At 50.3% G+C, this 21704-nt stretch overlaps 1 protein-coding gene and 1 long non-coding RNA gene across 7 annotated transcripts; one reads left to right on the top strand and one right to left on the bottom strand.

Annotated features, from left to right (window-relative positions):
• Positions 1 to 1323: 1323 nt before the first annotated feature.
• Upk3bl (uroplakin 3B-like) lies at positions 1324 to 20760 on the bottom strand. 6 transcript variants are annotated; one of them, NR_153102.1, is made up of 7 exons: positions 20534 to 20752; positions 18136 to 18288; positions 17738 to 17957; positions 16760 to 16836; positions 16392 to 16512; positions 14039 to 14133; positions 13695 to 13947 (listed from the first exon to the last, which is right to left on the bottom strand). NR_153102.1 is itself a non-coding variant. In XM_011240906.3 (6 exons), coding segments are annotated over exons 1-6 (654 nt in total). In that variant the 5' UTR covers positions 20616 to 20760; the 3' UTR covers positions 1324 to 1590. The 6 variants fall into 6 exon arrangements, 4 of the variants coding, with proteins under 4 accessions (XP_011239208.1, XP_006504558.2, NP_081434.1 ...); XR_377114.4 differs by having other exon boundaries at positions 13853 to 13944; positions 20534 to 20759; XM_011240906.3 differs by lacking the exons at positions 13695 to 13947; positions 14039 to 14133 and adding an exon at positions 1324 to 1591 and having other exon boundaries at positions 20534 to 20760.
• Gm40347 lies at positions 3215 to 5525 on the top strand. Its single transcript, XR_868595.1, has 3 exons — positions 3215 to 3502; positions 4136 to 4316; positions 5496 to 5525. It is a non-coding gene; the product is annotated as a predicted gene, 40347 (long non-coding RNA).
• Positions 20761 to 21704: the final 944 nt, after the last annotated feature.

Here is a 21704-nt window from a genome sequence, read left to right as displayed (position 1 = left end):
CGTCTCTTTCTCTTCCCTCTTTTCCTTCTATGTCTGTTGCCTTCTCCCCATCCATCCCTTTTTTCCTCCCTCTCTCTTTCCCTCATTTCCTGTAGCCCAGGCTGGCCTTGAACTCTTGATCCTCTTGCCTCAGCCTCCTGATAGCTGGGATTATAGGCACAGGCACACATACATCAGCACATTCCCATAATTCCACTTTCAAAGTTAAATTGATAGAAAACAAGAAGTGGAACTTGGTCTGCTGAAGCATTGGGTAGGGAAAGGGGTTTGTTTGATAAAGCTAGGGTTTCAGTTTAGCAATATTACAATGTTCTAGAGATCTCTTGGGCTACAATGTGTGATCCCGTACTAGTAATTAACAAAATTATAGAGTGTAAAATTCACTCTCTGTTTATTGGGGTGGGGGGAGGCACGTGGGCCTCATGGAGCATCTGGAGGTCATGTGACACCCCTTCTCTCATCCATCTCAGGGTTTCACTTTAGATCCAGGCTTGGTAGGAAGCCTTATTTTAAGGCAGGGTCTCCCTGTGTTCTCACCACAGGCCTGGAATTCATAACATAGAGCAGGCTAGCCTCTAAGCTCTATGGGCCGATCTTCCTGATGCTGTTCTGGAGTGCTGGGGTTGCAGGCTGGGCCACCACACCCAGCTTTCTTCCTTAGCTTCTGTGGCTGCGTGCCTTGTTTGGTGGCTGGCCTGGCTTTCTTCACACGGTTTATGCGTTCCTGGGAATCTTGGAGCTTATTCCAAAGTGAGAAAAATTGTTTTGTGGCTTCCAAGTTGTTTTCTTGCTCCCTGAGGCATTTTGCAATGCTAAATTTAACAACAGGATAAACCTGACAGGATGCCACACTCAGGAAATATTTTAACGTCTCATTTCGTTTCATTTCCTTAATCGGAGGTGATGAATTTTCACTTTTCAGCCGTCGGAGATTGTTCTTTTTGTTTCCTTGGCTTGAGTTTTATTTGGATTTGTTGTTTTGCTTTTGAGACAGGGTCTCACTGTGTAGCTCTGGCTGGTCTGGACCTCGCTATGTAGACCAGGCTGACCTCGAACCCATAGAGATCTGCCTGCCTCTCCTTCCCTAATGCTGAGATCAATGGTGTATGCCAAAACACATGGCTTGCTTTTTGTGTTTTAATTTGAAATAAGGTCCTCTGGAGGCCAGGCTGGTCCAGCACTTACTACAGAGAAGAGAATGACCTTGAACTCTTGATTCTCCTGCCTCCACCTCCGGACTGCTAGGATTACTGTGTGCAGAACCATACCCTGTTTCACACAGTACTGGGGGTTGAAGCAGAGCCTTACAGTTGAAACCGGGAGTACAGTACTGGGTGAGTGTATTAGTGTTCTCTAAAGACACAGAACTGACAGAATGAAAACATATATATGGGATTAATGGGAGTGGCTTCCCGGCTGTGGTCTGAGCAGCCCCAACATGGCTGGCTCACAAGAGAAAGGCTGAGAATCTGGTAGCTGTAAAGTCCAAGGGGCTGGGTGTCTCAGCAGTCCCATATGGTGCTGGGGGTGTGGAAGATTCCTGGAGAGCTGCCAGGCTTCCGTCTATGTTGGAATTCCGAAGAAGTTCATTCTAGAACAAACAAAGGAATGTCTCAGAAGCAGGGAGAGCGAGGGCAAGCAGGTGGCAGACATGGCGGCTGAAGCAGTCGCAGAGAGCTTACATCTCAAACTGCAAGCAGGAGGCAGAGAGCATGAACTCGAACTGGTTTAAGACTTTAAGTTCTCAAAACCAGCCCCTCAGTGATGTACTTCCTCCAGCAAGGCTACACTCCTAAACTTCTCACAAACAGAATAACCAAGTGGGGAGCCCGCATCCAAACGCTGGGGACTGTGGGGAACATTGCATTCCCACCATTGCAAGGAGCCAAGATAGCGAGGATCTGGGTATCTTCTGTGCAGAGGGGAGATCACCTACGCCTAACTTTTCCCTTTCTTCCTACAGTGGCCGGGAGGTGTCACTGGCAGCCATTGAGGAGGAGGCAGACCCCCATAAATGGGACTGGAGACATCGAAAGGAGAAGGAAAGTCCTAGAAGGAAAGACGTAGGGTTTCTACTGCTGTGATGAAACAATGATCAAAAGCAAATTGGGGGGGCGGGGGGGGGCTTGTGAGATGGCTCAGTGGGTAAGAGCACCCGACTGCTCTTCCGAAGGTCCAGAGTTCAAATCCCAGCAACCACATGGTGGCTCACAACCATCTGTAACGAGATCTAACTCCCTCTTCTGGTGTGTCTGAAGACAGCTACAGTGTACTTACATATAATAATAAATAAATCTTTAAAAAAAAAAAAAAAGCAAATTGGGGAGGAAAGGGTCTATTTGGCTTACCCTTCCACATTGCTGTTCATCACCAAAGGAAGTCAGGACAGGAACTCAAGCAGGGCAGGAACCTGGAGGCAAAAGCTGATGCAGAGGCCATGGAGGAGAGCTGCTTACTACTGGCTTGCTCCTCATGGCTTGCTCAGCCTGCTTTCCTATAGAACCCAGGACCACCAGCCCAGGGATGGCCCCACACACAATGGGCTAGGCCCTCCCTCCTTGATCACTAATTTAGAAAATGCCTTAGAGCTGGATCTCATGGAGATGTTTCCTCAACGGAGGGTCCCCTCTTTCACATAACTCTAGTTTGTGTCACGTTGACATAAGATCAGCCAGCACGGTGGATAAGAAGGTGGTGGTGGAGAGGAAACTGTGAATCAGACACTGTTGGTAGAAGGATAACCCTATCTAAAGGTCTGTGGGAGCCAGATCAGAGCCTGTGCATGCGTGGCTTAGGAGCCGCATAGGGGACCACAGAAGGTTCTAGACTAAGTGATGGCCAAGCAATCTGGGCTTCCCAGCTGTGAGCAGCCAGGAGGGGCAGGCTGAGTTATTCATGCCAGACTCAGCACATCCCCCAATGCTGCCTGCCCCAGTGATCTGGACACAAACTACCTCATTTAGACAGCCTGCATTAAATAAAACTCTTAAAACAGGTTCACAGTGAAGAATGTAGGGTCAGGGTATAGACTTAGTTCAAATCCTGATTCTATTACCAAAAAAAGTTAAATTACCTATTGCTCTTGTCTTGATAATGATGTATGATAAAGGACCCTGAAAAAAACCAGCCACGATAAAGGACCCTGAAAAAAAACAGCCACGGGATATCTCCAACTCATAGGTTTCAGCCCACGGAGGCAGGGAAGACTTGGGACAGAAGTTGGAAGTGGGCAGTCACCTCATAGCCATCGACAAGGGAGAAGGAAATGAACGGCTGCCATATGCTTGCTCTCTTTCTCTCCTCTTACACCATGAAGGACCCACTGAATGATGCTGCTGGTGGCTGAATCTTCCCACACCAGTCAACTTAAGACTTTCCCCCCATAGGCATGCCTACAGACCAACCCAATGTGGACAATTCCTCACTGAGATGTTCTTCCCAGATGACCATAGACTGTGACAAGGCATTAAAGCTGGCCACCACGCTTGCTGTGTGACTCTAGGTAAGTTACTCAGCCTCTCTGAGCTTCAAGTCAGAAAGAGAAGGAAGCATAATCAGTTCAAGGACTGCTTGGACTAGGGAGTGAGTTCAAGATTAGTCTGGGCAGCTAAGTAAGAACTTGTCTCAAAATAAAGAGAAAATGAAGGCTGGGCTATACATTCAACAGTAGAGCTCCTACCTAGATCCCCCAGTGAGGGGCTGGGGGCGTGGCTCAGTGGTAAAGCTCCTACCTAGAATCCCCCGTGAGGGGCTGGGGGCGTGGCTCAGTGGTAGAGCCCCTGCCTAGAATCCCCAGGAAGGGGCTGGGGCGTGGCTCAGTGGTCTGGCCAACCTCCCCAGCAACTGTAGACCTTCCATGCAGGCCACACTGTGCATGCACATGGTTTGAGGAGAATGGCAGGGCTTTGGGCACTCACAGAAATTGGAACAGTAAAGATGAGTCTAGAGACAATTGTCCCATGATAGGGGGTGAGTCCAGAGGTATGGGTACAAGGTATCCCTCTCTGATTGAGCCTAGGACAGTGATGTGTTCTAGTTTGCTTGTCCTGCTGCTGTGATAAATACCATGACCAAACAGTGGAGGGGTGGGGGCTTATTTGACTTGCAGGTTTCAGTCCATTCTGTCCATTGTCAGGGAATTTCGAGGCAGGAACTCAAGACAGGAACCTGGAGGCAGGCACTGATGAAGAAGACGCTGTGGAGAGTGCTCATTACTGGCTTGCTTGCTCTGGCTGTCTTTCTTACATACCCCATGGCCACCTGCTCCAGCACGGCACCGCCCACAGTGGTCCGGCCACGCCCACATCAGTCTTTAGGTAAGAAAAAATGCCTCCGTGGACTTGCCTGCAGGCCAATCCGATGGAGGTAGCTCCTCGATTGGTGGTCTCTCTCCCCAGACGTGCCTAGGTTTGTGTCAACTTGACAAAAACTAACCGCTTAGAATGTTTTAGAACTTTAGGCCTGGCTGTGGATCAACTGAGGCTCTAGGTTCTCAGCCAGCTTCTCCATTCACCTTGGCTGCTGAGCCTTAACTCCAAGGCAGGCAAGCTGCCGATAAGGAAGCAGTCCTGAGCTAGCCCTTGCCTAGGACACTTCCCCTAACAGCCCTGGCTGTGCAGGTGCCTAGAGAAAATGAAAGGTCTCTTCTCCCCCATCGAACACTCCATTCCATCCCTTTAACTTTCTCGGAAACTGCCCTGGGACCCAAGAGACACAGGCTAAGTGGAGGGGTGGGGGGGCGTTGTCCCCACCCCACCCTTGGCATGCAGCCCAGATTTGGGTTCCTCTCTTCCCAGAACCCAAATCCCTGAGTGGTGTTAAGTGTTTTGTCCTCATTAACCTCCTGAACCTTTTAGAAAGAGGATGGTGACACCCTGTCTAATTCTTCCACCATGGAAGGGGGCGGGGGTGGAGTTGCGGGAAGTAACAAGACCACCCAAGGCTGGGGATCAACCGTTCAGGCAGTGGATTTTCCTAGGAAGGTGGGAAAGCCAATATCTTAGCCTCCCACCAAGGGCCCCTTCAGTCCTGACCTCGACGGGCAACCAGCCCCTCTCCCAGTCACGCCGTGGCTCCTCCAGTTTGATTTGGAAATCTAAAGAGGCTCTCAGGCCTGCTGTGCAGACCCCTCTAGGCTCCCATCCACTGTCATATACTCTTGACACCAGTAGAGACCCAGCACCTTGGAGGTAGCTCAGTCCTCCTCGACCCTCCTCCCTCTCCTCTCTTTACCTCCTCCCTCCTGTTTCTCCTTTTCCTTCCTCCTTCTTCCTTCGCCCTCTCCCATCACCTCAGCTTTCTATATTTAATGCAGGGCCTCACTATAGAGCCCTGGCTGGCTTGGAACTCTCTGTGTAGACCAGTCCGACTTTGAACTCACAGAGAGCTACTTGCCTCTGTCTCTCAAATTCTGGGATTAAAGGCCTAGGCCATTATGTTCAGAATCAACTCTCCTTCTTCTTTTGAATTTAATTTATTTTTTAAATTATGTGCAGGTGTCTATTGCTGTGAAGAGTCACCATGACCAAGGCAGCTCTTATAAAAGAAAGAATCTAATTGGGGACTTGCTTACAGTTAGTCCTTTGGCCGTCATAGGCATGGAGTGGAGTAGTAGCTGAGAACTTTACATCCTGATCCACAGCAACAGGTCACGAGGGAGACACTGGCCTGCTGTGGATTTTTGAACCTGCAAAGCCCACCCCTCACCTACTCCAGGCCACACCCACTCCAACAAGGCTACACCTCTTAACTCTTCCCAAGCATTTCCACTGAGGACCAAGCATTCAAACAGAGAGGCCTATGGTGGTGATTCTCATTCATCTATCCCAGCGTGTATACTTGTGTGGGTCACATGCATTCGGGTGCCTGCCAAGGCCCAAAGAGGACATCAGATCTCCTTAAAGTAGCGTTACAAATGGTTGCGAGCCACCAAGTATGGCTGGTGCCGACAGAACCCAGATCCTCTGCAAGAGCAGTATGCAATCTTAAACCTAAACCATCTCTCCAGCCTTCAACACTTTGTTTGAGACAGGGTTTCACTACCTAGCTCAGTGTGGGTCTCTCACCACCACACCCCTGCTCGGTCCCTGCCCTGCCATGGGCTTCCCATTCTCAGGTACGCAACCCGACCCTTCTTCTTCATTCATAAAATAATACTATTCATAGGATTGCCCCAGGAACTTCAGGGCTCATATGTGAACTACCCCATCCTGTCCCAGGCCAGAAGCAAGGGTCAGGGCCAGACCCTAGACTATACGTGCTGAATACCCTCATCACTGTCTGGCTGGACTTCCCCATTAGGTTAAAATGATGAAGGTTGGCTGACAAGGGTGGCCCAAGCATCCTCTTCAATCTCCTGCTACCTCCCTTGATCAACTCTGCCAAAGATGCCCAGCGAGCCCATGGCCTCTCCATCCTGCAGAAGTCCTTGTGACTCAGAGGACAAGCAGCTGAGGGTGGACAGACCATGGACCACCAACAGAAGGCAACACTTGAGCTGAGAAGGATGGGAGATTCGATCAGGGGCAAGAGGTGGGTGCAGAGACCATAGAAGACAGGTGCAAGAGTGAGGGCTGTAGAGAGCCAGGAGCCACTGTTCTGGTGACCTTGGGACCTCAGAGGTGACTCTGGGTAGCTCGAACATCCCCTAGCAGGATAATCATCACCTCTGGCCACGCCAAGTGCCTGCAGCCCTATAAGTTGCCAGGATTCCCAAGGATAACACCCCTCAGCCTGGGCTAAGCTTCCTGTGAGATACCCACAGTCGTGTGGCCAAGGTCTAGAGAGACCTCTTTATCAGAATATCTTCCCTGCCACTTTGCATGCCCAAGGTGGAAACAACCCCTCTGACTTTACTCTGTGGGTTCACAGCAGGAAGAATCTGATCCCCCTAACAGTGGGACAAGCAACCCCTCCTCCTCTTTCTCACACTGCTTGTCCATTCCTAGTCTCCACTCCCCGTGTCCCGGAGCGCACAGATTCCTTAAGAAGCCAGTCTTCTTTTTAAAATTTTTTTATTTCTTTGTTTTTTTCAAGACAGGGTTTCTCTGTGCATCCCTGGCTGTCCTGGAACTCACTTTGTAGACCAGGCTGGCCTTGAACTCAGAAATCCACCTGCCTCTGCCTCCGGAGTGCTGGGATTAAAGGTGTGTGCCACCACCGCCTGGCTAGAAGCCAGTATTCTGAGAAGAGCCTCAGATCCAGTGCCAAAAAGGGAGTAAGGGCTGGCCCCCTAGGTAAAGACACGTACCACCAGGCCTAATGATCTCAGCTCTGTTCCAGGGATCTACATGGTAGAAGGAGAGAACTGACTCCCACGAGTTGTCCTCTGACCTTCCACACATGTGCCCATTATACACCAAATCAATAAAATGTAAGAAAAAGGTTAAAGGGAATAGATACACCTCTGTGTGGGCCAGCGGGACAGGGCTGCCTAGCCTCCTGCTCTGCAGGGTATGACTTGACTCCAATGCAAAGAGCCAGTTGGGTGTCTGGAGGAATGGACAGGGCCAGAAGGAACCCTCTCTGTGCCCACTGGTTGGAAATGGATTATAAGTTACTTCTGGAGCCAGGGAGAGCTTTCGGTGGGTAAAGGTACAGCCATGAAGCTTGGGGACCTGGGTTTAATCCCCAGACCCACACGGTGGAAAGAGAGAACCAGTTTTCCAATGTGTCCTCTGACTCCTACATGCACATCATGGTAAAGACACATTTACACGTGTGCATGATGCACACAAAACAATAATGAATTAGTAAAGCTTTTACTGCATTTGTATGTGCGTGCGGGTGCATTGTGTGTGCATGTGCTTGCATTCATGTGTGCATTCCTGTGCATATACATGCATGTGTGCATGCACATGTGAACACACATGCCATGGAATGTCTGTGGAGGTCAGAGGGAGTCAATTCTCCCCTCCCACCATGTAGGTCTCAGGATTACACTCAGGTCTTGGGGGCTAACAGTAAAAGCCTTTACCCTCTGAGTTATCTTGCTGACCAAATACCCATTTTGTCTGCTTACTCTGGACTCAGTGAGACAGAAACCAGCTTTTTTTTTTTTTAATGTGAATTTGAGTGTGTTGGAACAGCCAGGTCCAAGCCAGCTCAGAAAGAGTCCTCTTGGGAAGTGCCTTTAGTTCCCATGGTCAGGGTTAAAAATAGGGACATGACACAGTACAATGTAGAAATGGGGGGGCGGGGGAATCCCGCAGACAGAAAAACAGACAGGAACAGAAGGCTGCTACAAGACAGGCTCTTCCCACCTACCCATTATCAGGATCTGTCAGGAACCCATAGTTCCTTGGACATCACTGGACATCTCCATTAAAATCAGCATCTCTGGGTGGGGTTAACATCCAGCTGGAGACTCAGGAGGCCGAAGCAGAAGGATAGCAAGCTGCCCTCTAGAGTGAATTCAAAGCAAGGCAGGAAATAAAAAGTAAAAAAAGAGGACTGGGGTGTGGCTCAGTGGTAGAGCTCCTGCCTAGCATCCCCCAGTGAGGGGCTGGGGGCGTGGCTCAGTGGTAGAGCTCCTGCCTAGCATCCCCCAGTGAGGGGCTGGGGGTGTGGCTCAGTGGTAGAGCCCCTGCCTAGAATCCTCCAATGAGGGGCTGGGGGCGTGGCTCAAGCATAGCATATTTGCCTGGTATATATTAGGCCCTTGGTTCCAATCACACACACACACATACACACACACACTGGTAGCCACACTGTACTGGACTCTCTTCATGTGGCTGAGGTCATCTCTGGACTCAGCTCCAGGCAAGGTCCCAAGGAAGGGGATGGTATCTCTGTGGTAGGAAGCAGACTATCTGGTCAGGGACACAGATGGTCTGGACCTGTCCAGGATTTGATGGAAGGACCAGAGGACCTCAGAATGGGGGTTGGGGGGAAGGTGTATGACAGGGCAGATCTATGCCCAGCGGGTTGACATGGGGCAGCTAAGAAGAAGATGGCGACCAGGAGCAGCATCAGGAGCCGGCTGAGGTAGAGGGTTGTCTTCAAAAGCAAAAGTTTGAAAAAGTCTGACGTGGTGGTTTGAGCCTGCAACCTTAGCACTCATGAAAATTAACAAAATACAATTGAAAATGGAAACAAACACAGACTGGGATGTAGCCCGGTGTGTAGAATGCTTGCCTACCATGCAGGACGCCTGGGTCCCCTCCTCACCACTGTATGAACCAGGTGTGGTGCCACACCCCTGTGATCTCAGCACTTAAGAGGTGGAGACAGGGGGACTAGAAGTTTAAGGTTGGGCTGGAGAGATGGCTCAGAGGTTAAGAGCACTGACTGCTCTTCCAGAGGTCCTGAGTTCAATTCTCAACAACCACATGGTGGCTCACAACCATCTGTAATGGGATCTGATGCCCTCTTCTAGTGTGTCTGAAGACAGCCACAGTGTACTCACATACATAAAATAAATAAATCTTTGAGAGAGAGAGAGAGAGAGAGAGATTCAAGCTACATGAGGCGTTTGAAGACAGCCTGGGCTACATGAGATCCTTTCTGTCTAAAAAAATTTAAGTAGCATTTTTGTCTCCCTCTGTGTCCAAGAGTCTGGCTTCTGATTAGGGACAGCCCAGGATGACACAAGTGGACATGGTATCCGTCTGGCTCTCTCTGGGGGTTTTGTCCCTCCACCATCCAGATACGTCCTGGCCCTGGCCCATGACTACTGTGTACACCTATCATTCTTGGGGTTCAAGGGTTGCAGTTAGCCCTAGGCCACCCACTTCCCTCCTCTCTGTCAACACTCTCAATTGCTCTTCAGGACAGGCAACCACCTGCTCACTGAGGGCGCGGATTAAGAGCTCCCAAGCAGGAGGTTTTAAGGGTCCCTTCATTCAACCCTCGCCCCTTTCTTCCCCTTCTGCTTTTGTTTGTTTGTTTGTTTGTTTTTGTTATTATTGTTTTTAAGACAGGGTCTCATGTAGTCCAGGCTGACCTCAAATTACAGACAAGCACCTACATCACTACTCCAGGATTAGGCAGTGCTGTTTATGGACCCCAGAACTCCACGTGTGACAGATCAGCACTCTGCCAACTTGTCCCCTGCCCTACGCTCCTTCCCTTGCCGTTTTGGAGACAGGATCTCTGTCACCCAGCTGGTCTCAAACTCCCTGTGTAGCAGAAGCCGGCCTGGAACCTCCCACGGCTACCTCCCATTCCTAGGACCTTAGCTTTTTACCTGCAACCGTGGGTGGTGGGGAGGTCTAGGATGAATAAGCGGGCTGCCCAGGACCACCCCGAGTGAGAGGACGGTGAGGGGCTGAGGATGCATATCAGTTTGAGGTGGTGGGGCACACCTTTAATCTCAGCACCCGAGAGGCAGAAGCAGGAAGATCTTTGAGTTCAAGGCCAGCCTGGTCTACAAAGTGAGTTCCAGGACAGTCAGAACTATATCGAGAAAACCCTGTCCAGACAAAGAAAGAAAAAGAGAGGGAAGGAAGGGAGGGAGAAAGGGAGGAAGAGAGAGAGGGAGGGAGAGAGGGAGTGAAAATGTAAACGAGGAAAATACCTAATTAAAAAAAAAAGAATGCAGGGGCAAGTTATAGACCAGCCAGGGCTAATAGTGAGAGCCTGGAGAGAGAGAGAGAGAGAGAGAGAGAGAGAGAGAGAGAGAGGCTGAAGGAGTTGCCTCAATGCTTGAGTGCTGGCTGTTCTTGCAGAGGACCCCAGCTAGGCTCCCAGCACCCACATGGAAGCTCATAACCATTCGTAACTCCAGTTCCAGGGGACCCCATACCCTCTTCTTATCTCTGAAGGGATTAGACATACACAAACATAGACATATAGGTAAAACATGAATACATGTAAATAATATAAATAAACAAAAAAGATAATGCTGGATCACCAGGAGAATCCATTCAAGGTTATCTTCAGCTACGCAGTGTGCGGGAGACAAGCCTGGGTGTGCCGGGCTACGTGAGATTCTGTCTGAGAAGGGCTGGGTGGGATAGAAAGCCCAGGGTGGAATCCTGTTTGTTCTCTAAGCCTTCCTGTCTCCCAGCCAAGTTACTATTTGGCCTTTTGAGAGTTTCCTTTACAGAGGTCCTTATCTATCTGTTCAGGATCGTAAACCACTTAGGGCCAGCCAGCCATACCTTGCCCGACTTCCTGCCTCACAGGGTGAGGTCCTTCTTGTGGCACCAGCTGGCACCCACCCTGCCCTCGGGTCATGTTGTCCCTAAACTGCCTGCTGGGCAGAAACCTGTTGCTGCTTTAGTCTGGGCATGCTGCCAGCGCCCACCTGACACAGGTGGCAGACTCCATCACCAAAGCCACCTCAATCCATGAGGTCCTTCTTGTGGCACCAGCTGGCACCCACCCTGCCCTCGGGTCATGTTGTCCCTAAACTGCCTGCTGGGCAGAAACCTGTTGCTGCTTTAGTCTGGGCATGCTGCCAGCGCCCACCTGACACAGGTGGCAGACTCCATCACCAAAGCCACCTCAATCCAGGAAGCCTCCACGGTGGCTCTTTCCAACAGCTGACTGCACTGTCCCAGGCTTCCCCACCCTTGGCAATCTGGGAAACCACAAGGGCAGTCTTGTCTTGGTCATCTGTGGTGTGGAGCAGGGCTGATGATAGTTAAGTCCTGTGTGGCCTGGACTAGGTTAGAGGCTGGGATCTGTTTTGCTTTGGGAAAAATCAATACTAGTTTTAAGAGCTACAGTTTCATATATGTGTCCTGCCCCCATCCCCCACCCCTCTCTGGGTTTCTCTGTCTGGAAGTGTGAGTTGCACCAGGCACAGTTTTCAAGCTGTACCACGTTCTCCTCCTCCTCCTCCTCCTCCTCCTCCTCCTCCTCCTCCTCCTCCTCCTCTTGATTTTTATTTCATTAGGTTTTGTTTTGGCTTGGTTTGGGCTTTTGAGACAGGATTTCTCTTTGTAGCTCTGGCTGTCACTAGGTAGACCAGGTTGGCCTCGACCTCGAGATCTACCTGCCTCTGCCTCCCATGTGCTGGGATTAAAAGTGTGTGCCACCATATCCAGCTTTATTTCATTAGTTTTAACTGCACATATGTGTGTCTGTGTGGGTATGTGTACATGAGTGCAGACACCTGTAGAGGCCAGAAGAGATCATCAGATAAACTGGAGGGACAGATGTTTAAGGGGATGCTGGAAACTAAACTCCCATCCTCTTCGAGTGCAGCGAGTGCTCTTAACTGCTGAGCCATTTCTTCATCGCCACCCATTCATGCTAATGGTACTTCTTGGGAAACAGATGGGGGTATGCAATGGCTGCTTTTCCAACAGAGAGGTGAGCCAGGGAAAGGGGTGCCTTCTTGTCTGTATGTACACTCCACAGCACATCCTGCTCATAACGCCAGCTACAGGGGACCTGATGCCTTCTTCGAATCTCCAAAGACACCTGTGGCACACATACGGACAAGAAGGCACACACATGCACACACACGCCCTAAAATAAATACAAAAAAATAACGAAAGGCTGAAGTGTGTGTCTGGCTTCCACATGCAGTGTGCACACACTCGCCGGCTAGTGAGCCCAGAGATCTGCTTCGTCAACCTCCCGAGCTCTAGGTTACGGTTGTTGTATCACCGTGCCCACCTGCTTTTGTAAGTTCTGGGGATCAAACTCAGGTCCTCGTGCTTGCATGGCAAGCACTCCGACTGAGCCATCTTTCCATCTTCACCCATGGAAAGAGCGGTCAGTGCTCTTAACCGCTGAGCCATCTCTCCAAGTCGAACCTCAACATCTTACTTTGAAAGCGTCCCCCAGAGGAACTGGGACAAGGGAACTGCTCAGGTGGCCGGGTACTCAGGCACACATATGTAATGCCAGCACTCAGGACATCGAGGCAGGAAGATTAAGATTATAGCCCGGGCTATACAGTGAGATCCTGTGTCAAAAGAAATGCACATGGTGGGGCACATGCCTGTAATCCCAGCACCTCCAGAGGCAGGTGCAGAAGAGTCCAATCAAGTTCAAGGCCAGCCTGGGTGAAACAAAGAGACTCTGTCTATCAGGGCATGTGAGATGACTCTGTTAGTATCTTGCAAGCATCATGACCAGATTTTGATGCCCAGTGCCTAGGTAGAAAGCCAGGCGCAGCAGCCTGTGTTTGCAAACCCAGCTCTGGAGAGACAGAGGGATCCTGGGGCCCAGTAGCCAGGGAGCTGAGAGAGTTTAGTAAACTCCAGGTTCACTGATAGAGCCTGTCTCAGTAAATAAGATGGGGCTAGAGCGATGGCTCAGCAGGTAAGAGCACTTGCTGTTCCTGCAAAGGACCCAAGCTCAGCTCCCAGCACCCACACAGTAGCTCACAAGCATTTGTAACTTCAGTCCCAGGGAGTCTGATGCCCTCTTCTGGCTTCCTCAAGCACCGGACAGACGATACATGCAAACAAAACACTTATACGTATAAAAACTAAATTAAAAGAAAAAAATAAGGGCTGAAGAGATGGCTCAGCGGTTAAGAGCACAGGCTGTTCTTACAAAGGTCCTGGATTCAGTTCCCAGCAATCACATGGTGGCTTACAACCATCTGTAATGGGATCTGATGCCCTCTTCTGGTGTATCTGAAGACAGCTACAGTGTCTAAATAAATAAATTTTTTAGAAAAAAAACAAGGTGGAGAGAGATGGATTTCTACAGGTACTCGTACACATGTACACACGTGTACACACACACAATGAGAAGAACATCAGAGGTGAGGGAGATGAACCCAGGTATATGTAAGATGAAGCACAAAGGTATTCGGGGCATTTATTTCTGATAAAGATTGCCTAGTCCAAGCTTTGAACTGAAGATATTTCCCTAGGGTTCCAGGTAGGTCCCAGCTCAGGCTCAGCAACTTGATCCCAGATGAAAGCCCTGGGAAACTCTCAGGAGCTGCGCTCAGCTCGGAGGCTGCCCATGTGGTGCGTGTGATAGTGCCGCATGCGCACTTGCTCCTCTGGGCTGGACCCGGAAGTACTCAAGCTGCTTCAGAAGGTTCGGGGAGAGAAAAGGGGAAAGAAGGTCAGTGGAGGGCCCTCACTCTCTGTCTGCTTTTGTGTGGGTCCCAGGGACCAACCTGATGTGGGGCGCTTAGAGAATAACTGAGATCTCTTTCATGAACACAGTTCAGTCCGCTCATTTTCCATATCCCTTGTGCAATGGTTTGAAGCTCTAGAAAACCACAGTGGAGGTTAGATAAGATCCTTTAACGTTATCACTGTTGTTATTGCTATTGTTGTTACTGTTGTTGTTATTGTGGTGATGATGATGATGACGGGGCGTGTGTGTCAAGGAGCACACATGGGCCAGTGAGATGGCTCAGTGAGTGAAGGTGCTTGCTACCAAACCTGAGGCCTTGCCTTGAGTTCGACCCCTGGGTCCCACATAGTCAAAGGGAAGAACCAACTCTAAAAACTTGACCTCTGACTTCCACATCTGTGCTGTGGTGTATACATAAACCAAGTGTAACACAAAAAATTTAAAACTTTATAAATCAGCCGCCACCCCCCCCACACCCCCACACCCCCCACAACCCCCCCAACCCCCCCCCCCCCCCCCCCCCCCCCCGTCTGTTCTTTCCTGAAGTTTTCTGTTTCGTTTTGTTTCGTTTTGTTTTGTTTTTTTCAGACAAGATCTCATTGTGTAGCTTTGCCTGGCTTGGAAGTTACTTTGTAGACTAGGCTGGTCTTGAACTTCCTATGGATCCTCCTGCCCCTGCCTCTCCCGTGCTGGGATTAAGGGCCTAGGACATCATGTTTGGCGTTCCCTGTCCCTTTGTAAGCAACTCTACTGAAAAGAATGAAGATAATTCCTTTTTTTTTCTTAAAAAAACAAAAACAAACAAACAAACAGGCTGGACAGTGGTGGCACATGCCTTGCACTTGGGATTTCTGAGTTCGAGGCCAGCCTGGTCTACAGAGTGAGTTCCAGGACAGCCAGGGATGCACAGAGAACCCCTGTCTCGAAAAACAAAAAACAAAAAAGCAAAACAAATAAACAAAAACAAAAGACCCAGGGTCTCATTTATCCCAGGATCCCAAGACATTCCTCAGGTACCCCATGCTGGGGAGGAAAAGGCGGAGCCTTGGGAGCCCCATGTGAGCCAGAGCGAACTAGCAGAAGCCAAGGATGGGTGGGCGGTCAGCGATGGCTGGGACCACGCCTTCACCGGGATGTCTCAGCAATGCGATCCCTACCCTCTCCTTAACCTAAACCTTAAGTCACGGCCTTATCAGGCTCCTAAAGATAAACTTAGAGAGTCATTGGGTCTCTCTGCTTCTCTTTCCCATGTGGTCACATGGAATATATCTCCCTACCTTTGACTGCTTTTTAATTTCTTTTATTCCATTATTTTGAAGTGTGTGTGTGTGTGTGTGTGTGTGTGTGTGTGTGTGTGTGTTCGTGCGTGCGAAGTGTTAAGGCCAGAGGCATTGGATCCCTTTGGAGCCAGGTAGTTGTGAGCCGTCAGATACGGGTGCTGGGAATTAAACTCAGGCTAAGTATAGCTGAACCATCTTTCCAGCCTCTGCTTCTCATCATTACCTGTGTGTCTAACTGGCTTGTCCACAATGGGTGGCTGAGCCTAGTTTGTTAGGACTGCCAGCCCTCAGGCTTTGGCCGTAATAGCTCCAGGAATATATTCTTAATGCCCTGGCCCAGCCTGAACCAATACTTCTCAGCCTTCCTAATGCTGAGACCCTTTAATTCAGTTCCTCATGTTTGAGTGACCCCGGACCTTAAAATTATTTTCCTTGCTACGCCATAACTGTAATTTTGTTAATGTAAATATCTGATATGCAGAATATCTGATACGTAACCCCTGTCTGTGGAAGGAACATTCATTCACCTTTAAAGGCATCTCCACACAAGGTTGAAAACCACTGTTTTAAAGGTTATCACGGCCAAGTCTCCCTTGATTACACTCCATTGTTCCCAGCAGTGAGACAGCTCCGTTTCTCTGCTGGACACCTCCGCTCTCTGCTCATGCCTGCTGGCATACTTCCTCCTTCTCCGAAATTCCCCCAATACATCCCCACATGCCTGCCTCCCCTTCACAGAGATGCCTCTTCAAATCCCTACAGGTGTGGGGTGTCTTTTCTTCTGGGAGGTTTTGTGCCAGCCCCGGTACTTCAGCTCTGCCTGAGATGTCAAAGCAAAAGCTTTTAGTGGGCTCCGCCTGAACGTAATTCACCTCTACCTGTAGGGCCTCACTGTTGGGAGTGTTTTCTGACTACCTGCTTGCAATTCCAGGTATGGCCGCGAGGGGGCAAGCGGCGACTGCTGGGAAATCAGGCCCCTGATGGGCAAGAGGGAGAAGGGCTTTAGTCAACACCGCCCAGCCTTCAGGGGAACCGACTTCATCAAATGGCAGCAAGAAGCGACCAAGGCTACTGCTGAGAGGCAAGGCAGCACCAGTCTAGTTCACTCACCAAGCGGATATGACCAGTACGAGGAAGACCACAAGCAGGATGGCCAGTAGGATTGACAAGAAGGCAATGATGACCACAGTGCCCTTGCCCTGGGACCCTGGAGCTTCTCGGAATGTCTGGGCTGCACAGGCAAGCAGGAAAGAAGCTATTTAACCCCAAAGGGGGCCTTTGGGCAGCTTCCAGACCAACCATCCTACACCCAAGCTGAGACATGTGAGAATCATGGAGGGATTAGACTAGGGCAGGGATACTTGCAGAGCACAAAGTGGTGCTGCAGTTCTTGACAGGGGGAGACCTACTTTTCCCAGCCCCGTGATGTCCCCAGCCCCCACCCCACACTATTTTTTTGAGATCTTATGTTCTCCTACCTTGCTGCAGGTAGATCTCCTCGGACCACAGTGTCTCAGCCACGGGTCCCTCGGCACTCATCGCCAGGAATTTCACTCTGAGCAGGAGACCAGAATTGGTCATGTACAGTAGCCTTCACTTTCATTAAGCCTCTGTGTGCATGCGCACGCGAGTGCATGTGTGTTAGATCACTCAAAACAAACATCTAGTGAGGGAAGCCAGGGGACCAAGGCTGGTCTCCACCTATGAACGCCTGGTCTAGAGTAGAGACAATCCATTTACATGGTCAGGACCTCCCGTGGCATATGGGCATTGAGCTGGGGGATTGCTACTTTCAAAAGCTGTGAGGAGGCTAGAGAGGTGTTCAGCACTTAGCAGGACATATTGCATGCATGTCAGGTAGCTCAACTTCAGTTCCTGGGGACCAGACACTCGTGGCTTTTAGGGGAACCATCGTCCACACAAGCAAACCCATGCACAGATACAAGCATAGTTAAAAATAAAATAAATCTTTTTTTTTAAAGAAAGAAAGAGGGCTCAAGAGTTGAAGAACACTTGAAGTTGTTGCAAAAGTCCCAAGTTCAATTCCCAGTATCTACATGGAGGCTCACCACCTCCTGTGACGGGCACCAGGCACATGTGTGGTGCACAGGCATACATTTAGGCAAAATACCCATACACCTAAAATAATCAAAGTAAATATAAAAGAAGAGCTGTGTAAGGACTTGCCCACAATCCCCCAGTGAGAGGCTAGGGGTATGCTAGAGTGGCAATCTAGCTTTTCCAGGGCCCAAGTTCCATCCCTAGCACCACAAACATAAGGAAGGGAGGGAAGGACGGAGGAAGGGAGGGAGGGAGGGAGGGAGGAAAGGAGGAAGAAGACTAGGGAGCCCAGCCATCCCACTTGACCTCAACAAACCACCCAATGGCTACCCACCCCCACCCCCATCTCCTGTTTGTGCCAGGCAGGTGTCCCTGACCCCAGCTTTGCTGCTCACCTATAGGGGCCGGCCCCTGGCAAAGGCGAGTTACAGCCCTGGGACTCCAGGGAACAGTTGTTGTCATTCCCAACACGGAGGACTCGGAGCTGGCTGTCAGGCTGGCCACCCTTGTAGTGTACCCGGTTGGCCCTCAGCGTGAGATAGTAGCCATTGCGGTCAAAGTTGGCAGGGGCATGCCTGTCTTCTACCTTCCGTGGGGCGGTAAAGTTCTGGGCGGCTGGGGGTGGCACTGAGGGTCAGCCGTCACGTGGGCAGAACCACGTGTTACGTCCTAGTAGGCTTAACCGCCTTTCCCAATCACATCCCCCAAAGTACCTACTTCCCATCACCCCCTGCCTGCCAGACCTCTTAGACCTGCCCGGGTCACAGTGAGAAAGCAAACAGGCTTAGCTTACCGTTACTGTGAGCCACCACCAGCCAGATGGGATCTGGGTCAGAGAGGTTGACGTTCTTGAATTGGCCCAGGGGTTGCTCCAGCGTGAAGGTAGATTGTGTGAGTCTCCCCTCCAGGGTGGCCCCGAGGAGCTGGGGGGCATAGTTAATGCTCTCTGGGGAGGGTGGGAAAAGAGGGCAGAAGTAGGCTGAGTAACAGTAGTCCAGCTTCAACCAAGGGAGGGCGACTCTGTCTCCAAAACCGCAGATCAAGGGGGGGTGGGAATTAAGGAATCACATTGTCTACCACATTTCACTAATAACTTACTTAATTAATTATTCACACCCCCACCCCTCTGTGTATGTGTGTACATACCTATGCCTGTGTATGCCACAGGTCAAGGACAATTTTTGAGAGTTGGTTCCCCACCATGTGCATCCTGGGGCTCCGACTCTGATCATTAGGCTTGACAGCAAGTGTCGCTAGCAGCTGAGCCATCTTACCAGATCCAAAATTAAGGAATCTTTAGGCGAGATGCCCTGGGATGGGGGGGGGGGGGCGCTGAGCTGTGGAGTGGATACACCCTGTCTTGATAGCCTACCAGGGTGGGATGGCACTGTGTCACTGGGGTGATGGACAAGGAATGGCAGGTAGACAGAGGGAGGCACAGGAGGCTCAGATTCAGGGCATCCAGAACCCTAGGCTGGGCTTGTCCAGAGGCTCTGGGTTTCCCTCCTGTTTGTGGTCCACACGTTTGTTTGACAGGAATGAACAGGAGCTGGAGAGACGAGTCCAAAGCAAAGTGCTAACCTCCCAAACATGAAAACATGAGTTTAGCCCAGAACCCATGTCAAAAGCCAAGCACAGTGTGGGACGTCCATGGGGTGCCTGTAATTCCAGAGATAGTGAGATGGGAGGCAGGGACAAGAGAACCCCTCAATCTTCCATCCTCGCCATGATCATGTGATCAGCATTCATGTCAGCCCTCATCCCTGTGTCCCTCTCAGAGCTACACGGCTTCATATGCCATGAGGACTTCAAGGAAGCACTATGGCTCTGCCCAGCTTTGTGGCGGGTGGAAGGGAGCTCTGCCCTCCCCTCAGTCCCCCCCCGCCGAGGACGGAACCACAGTATACCACCAAGTCCAAGCCCCTAACGCTGGGACAATTTGGAAGGATGACGTGGGCTTTTGTGCAAGTTTTATATCAGTTCAGGGTTGAGAAGAGATGGCTCAGTGGAAAAGCAGTTGCCCTGCAAGCTTGAGGGCCTACGTTCTAGTCCCCAGCACCCACATACACAGCCAAGTGTGCTGGCACACACATACAATCCCAGCTATATGGGGACAGTCAGGTCCCTGGACACTGACACCTGAGGTGGTCCTGCTGGTCCTCTGAGCTTCACAATGTGCTGGGCACTGACACAGCTGTATAAACACTTTTGAAATTTAATTTTGGGCTGGAAAGATGGCTCAGAGTTTTAAAAGAACTGGCTGCTCTGCCAGAGGTTCTGAGTTCAATTCCCAGCAACCACATGGTGGCTCACAACCATCTGTAACGCCCTCTTTGGCATGCAGATGTACATGAAGACAGAGCACTCTTATACATAAAATATATAAATAAGTCAGTCTTTAAACTTAATTTCTAGGCCAGGTGTGGTGGTACATGCCTTTAATCTCAGCGTTCGACAGGCAGAGGCAGATGGATCTCTGCTAGTTCGAGACCAGCCTGGTCTACAGTGATTTCCAGAACAGCCAGGGCTATGTACAAAGACCCTGTCTCAAAAACAAAATTCCTATAAAATTAATCATGACATGAAGAACCATATAGAGGGATTAAAGCACTGGGATGTTTGAGAGGCTCGGCTTCAACTCTGCTGTCTGAGCCATTAGGTGCCTCACTGGGAAAGGCACTGCTGCCAAGTCTGATGACCTGAGTGCCGTTTCCAGGTTCTATTAACGGAAATCTCAAAATTTGTCCTCTAACCTCCACATGAGCATCAGAGCATGCATTCACCACACACACATACACGCACACACACACTGTCCTTTGTCCTACCTCAGAAGACTAGGGTATCCTGTAGACAGTAGGTAGTTGATTTTTTTTTTTTTTTTTTTTTTTTGTTTTTTGTTTTGTTTTTAATCTGAGGGAAGAGGAATTGGAGGCATGGAGAGAAGAGGTTATTTAGGGACCATTGGTAAAAATGTAGGTGTGAGAAACAGAAGAGGAAAGAACAGTATCCTTGCTTTTCAGCTTAGGGACTGAGGGGCAGACACCCATCTGTCACCATGTGAGGTAGGCTGACTGCGGGAGGCATCCAGGAACCCAGTCCACAACCAAGGAAGGGGATCAGGAGGCACCCAAGCTCCAAAGGAAGTGTTCCATCCTACAGAGAGCACCCACCCCCACCCCAACCTCACTCACCCAGACCCGTCCCAGACTGGACACAAGTCAGCAGCAACAACAGGGGCATTCGCAGCACGGACTGTTTCCCGTGGGGCCCCATGGCTGGGCTGAGTTTCCAGCTGCTGTCCTTCCTTCCAGGTCCTCTACTGTGCAGCCCCAGCTGCTCTGTCCGCCTGGGCTGGGCTGCCTGAGGCTGCTCCCGGAGGCTGCTACTTTGGGGTCCTCCCTCCTCCCCTAAAACTGGTTGGACAGGTTCAGAGGCTGAGGCTATAGGCTCTGGGGGACTCAGCATCACTAGGGATGGGTCCAAAAAGAACGGACAGATGGAGGGAGACAAGTCAGAACACCTGCACCCGACTCCACAAGAGCCTGGGCTGGGAGGGGCCAGGTATGAAGCAGGCTGCTCTGGGTGTGGGCTACCCCATAAAGATCCTATCCTGCCTGCCCTGAGTCCTGGCCACTAGAGCACCTCACAGTCCCCTTGTGAGAGAGGGAGTCCCTTCACCTTCTAGACAGGCACACAGAAGGTAGGTGTCCCTCCAACATCACCCAGGCTGAAAGGCAAAGCCCTCAAACTCAGGATATAGCCAAGGATGACTCTGAATTCTTGGTGCTCTCTCCTGATTGCTGGGGTTAGAGGAGAACTCTGCCACAGCCAGCAAATCAAATCAAAGTGATAGATTGACAGTTTAATGGCTAATAGATAGATAGATGATAAGCAGAAGAAGTATAAATAGACAGGCAGACGGAGATAGGCTTAGTTGTATGTAGCTCAATGATAGAATTCTTTCCTGGCATGGCTCTGAGTGCCTTCCCCAGCATTGCAAATATATGTGTGTACATGTCTGTGATATATACATTCATACACACCCACATCATATACACATACACAATCTCTCTGTCTCCCTCTTTCTCTACCTCTCCCTCTCTCTGTCTCAGAAGTTGAAAGCAGTCATAAGACTTAATCCCAGTACTTGGGAGGCAGAGGCAGGCAGATTTCTGAGTTTGAGGCCAGCCTGGTCTACAGAGTGAGTTCCAGGACAGCCAGGGCTACACAGAGAAACCCTGTCTGAGGTGTGGGGACCAAAAATCAAAAAAATCAAAACAGAGCTGGAGAGCTGGCTCAGTGGTTAAGAGCACTGACTGCTCTTCCAGAGGATCTGAGTTTAATTCCGAGCAACCACATGGT

Source organism: Mus musculus, chromosome 5 (genome assembly GCF_000001635.26).
Source record: "Mus musculus strain C57BL/6J chromosome 5, GRCm38.p6 C57BL/6J".
Taxonomy (NCBI): Eukaryota; Metazoa; Chordata; class Mammalia; order Rodentia; family Muridae; genus Mus; species Mus musculus.
The sequence above is the reverse complement of the archived record's forward strand: the minus strand, read 5'-3'. Positions and strand labels throughout refer to the sequence as shown.

What these genes read in the sequence shown, in the direction of transcription:
- Upk3bl (NM_027158.1), bottom strand. Translation starts at nt 20,615, where the DNA reads ATGGGGCCCCACGGGAAACAGTCCGTGCTGCGAATGCCCCTGTTGTTG. An exon ending in GGTGGTGGCTCACAGTAACG is followed by an intron (nt 17,958 to 18,135) that starts GTAAGCTAAGCC and finishes TGCCACCCCCAG; the next exon opens with CCGCCCAGAACTTTACCGCC. An exon ending in GGAGATCTACCTGCAGCAAG is followed by an intron (nt 16,513 to 16,759) that starts GTAGGAGAACAT and finishes TTGCCTGTGCAG; the next exon opens with CCCAGACATTCCGAGAAGCT.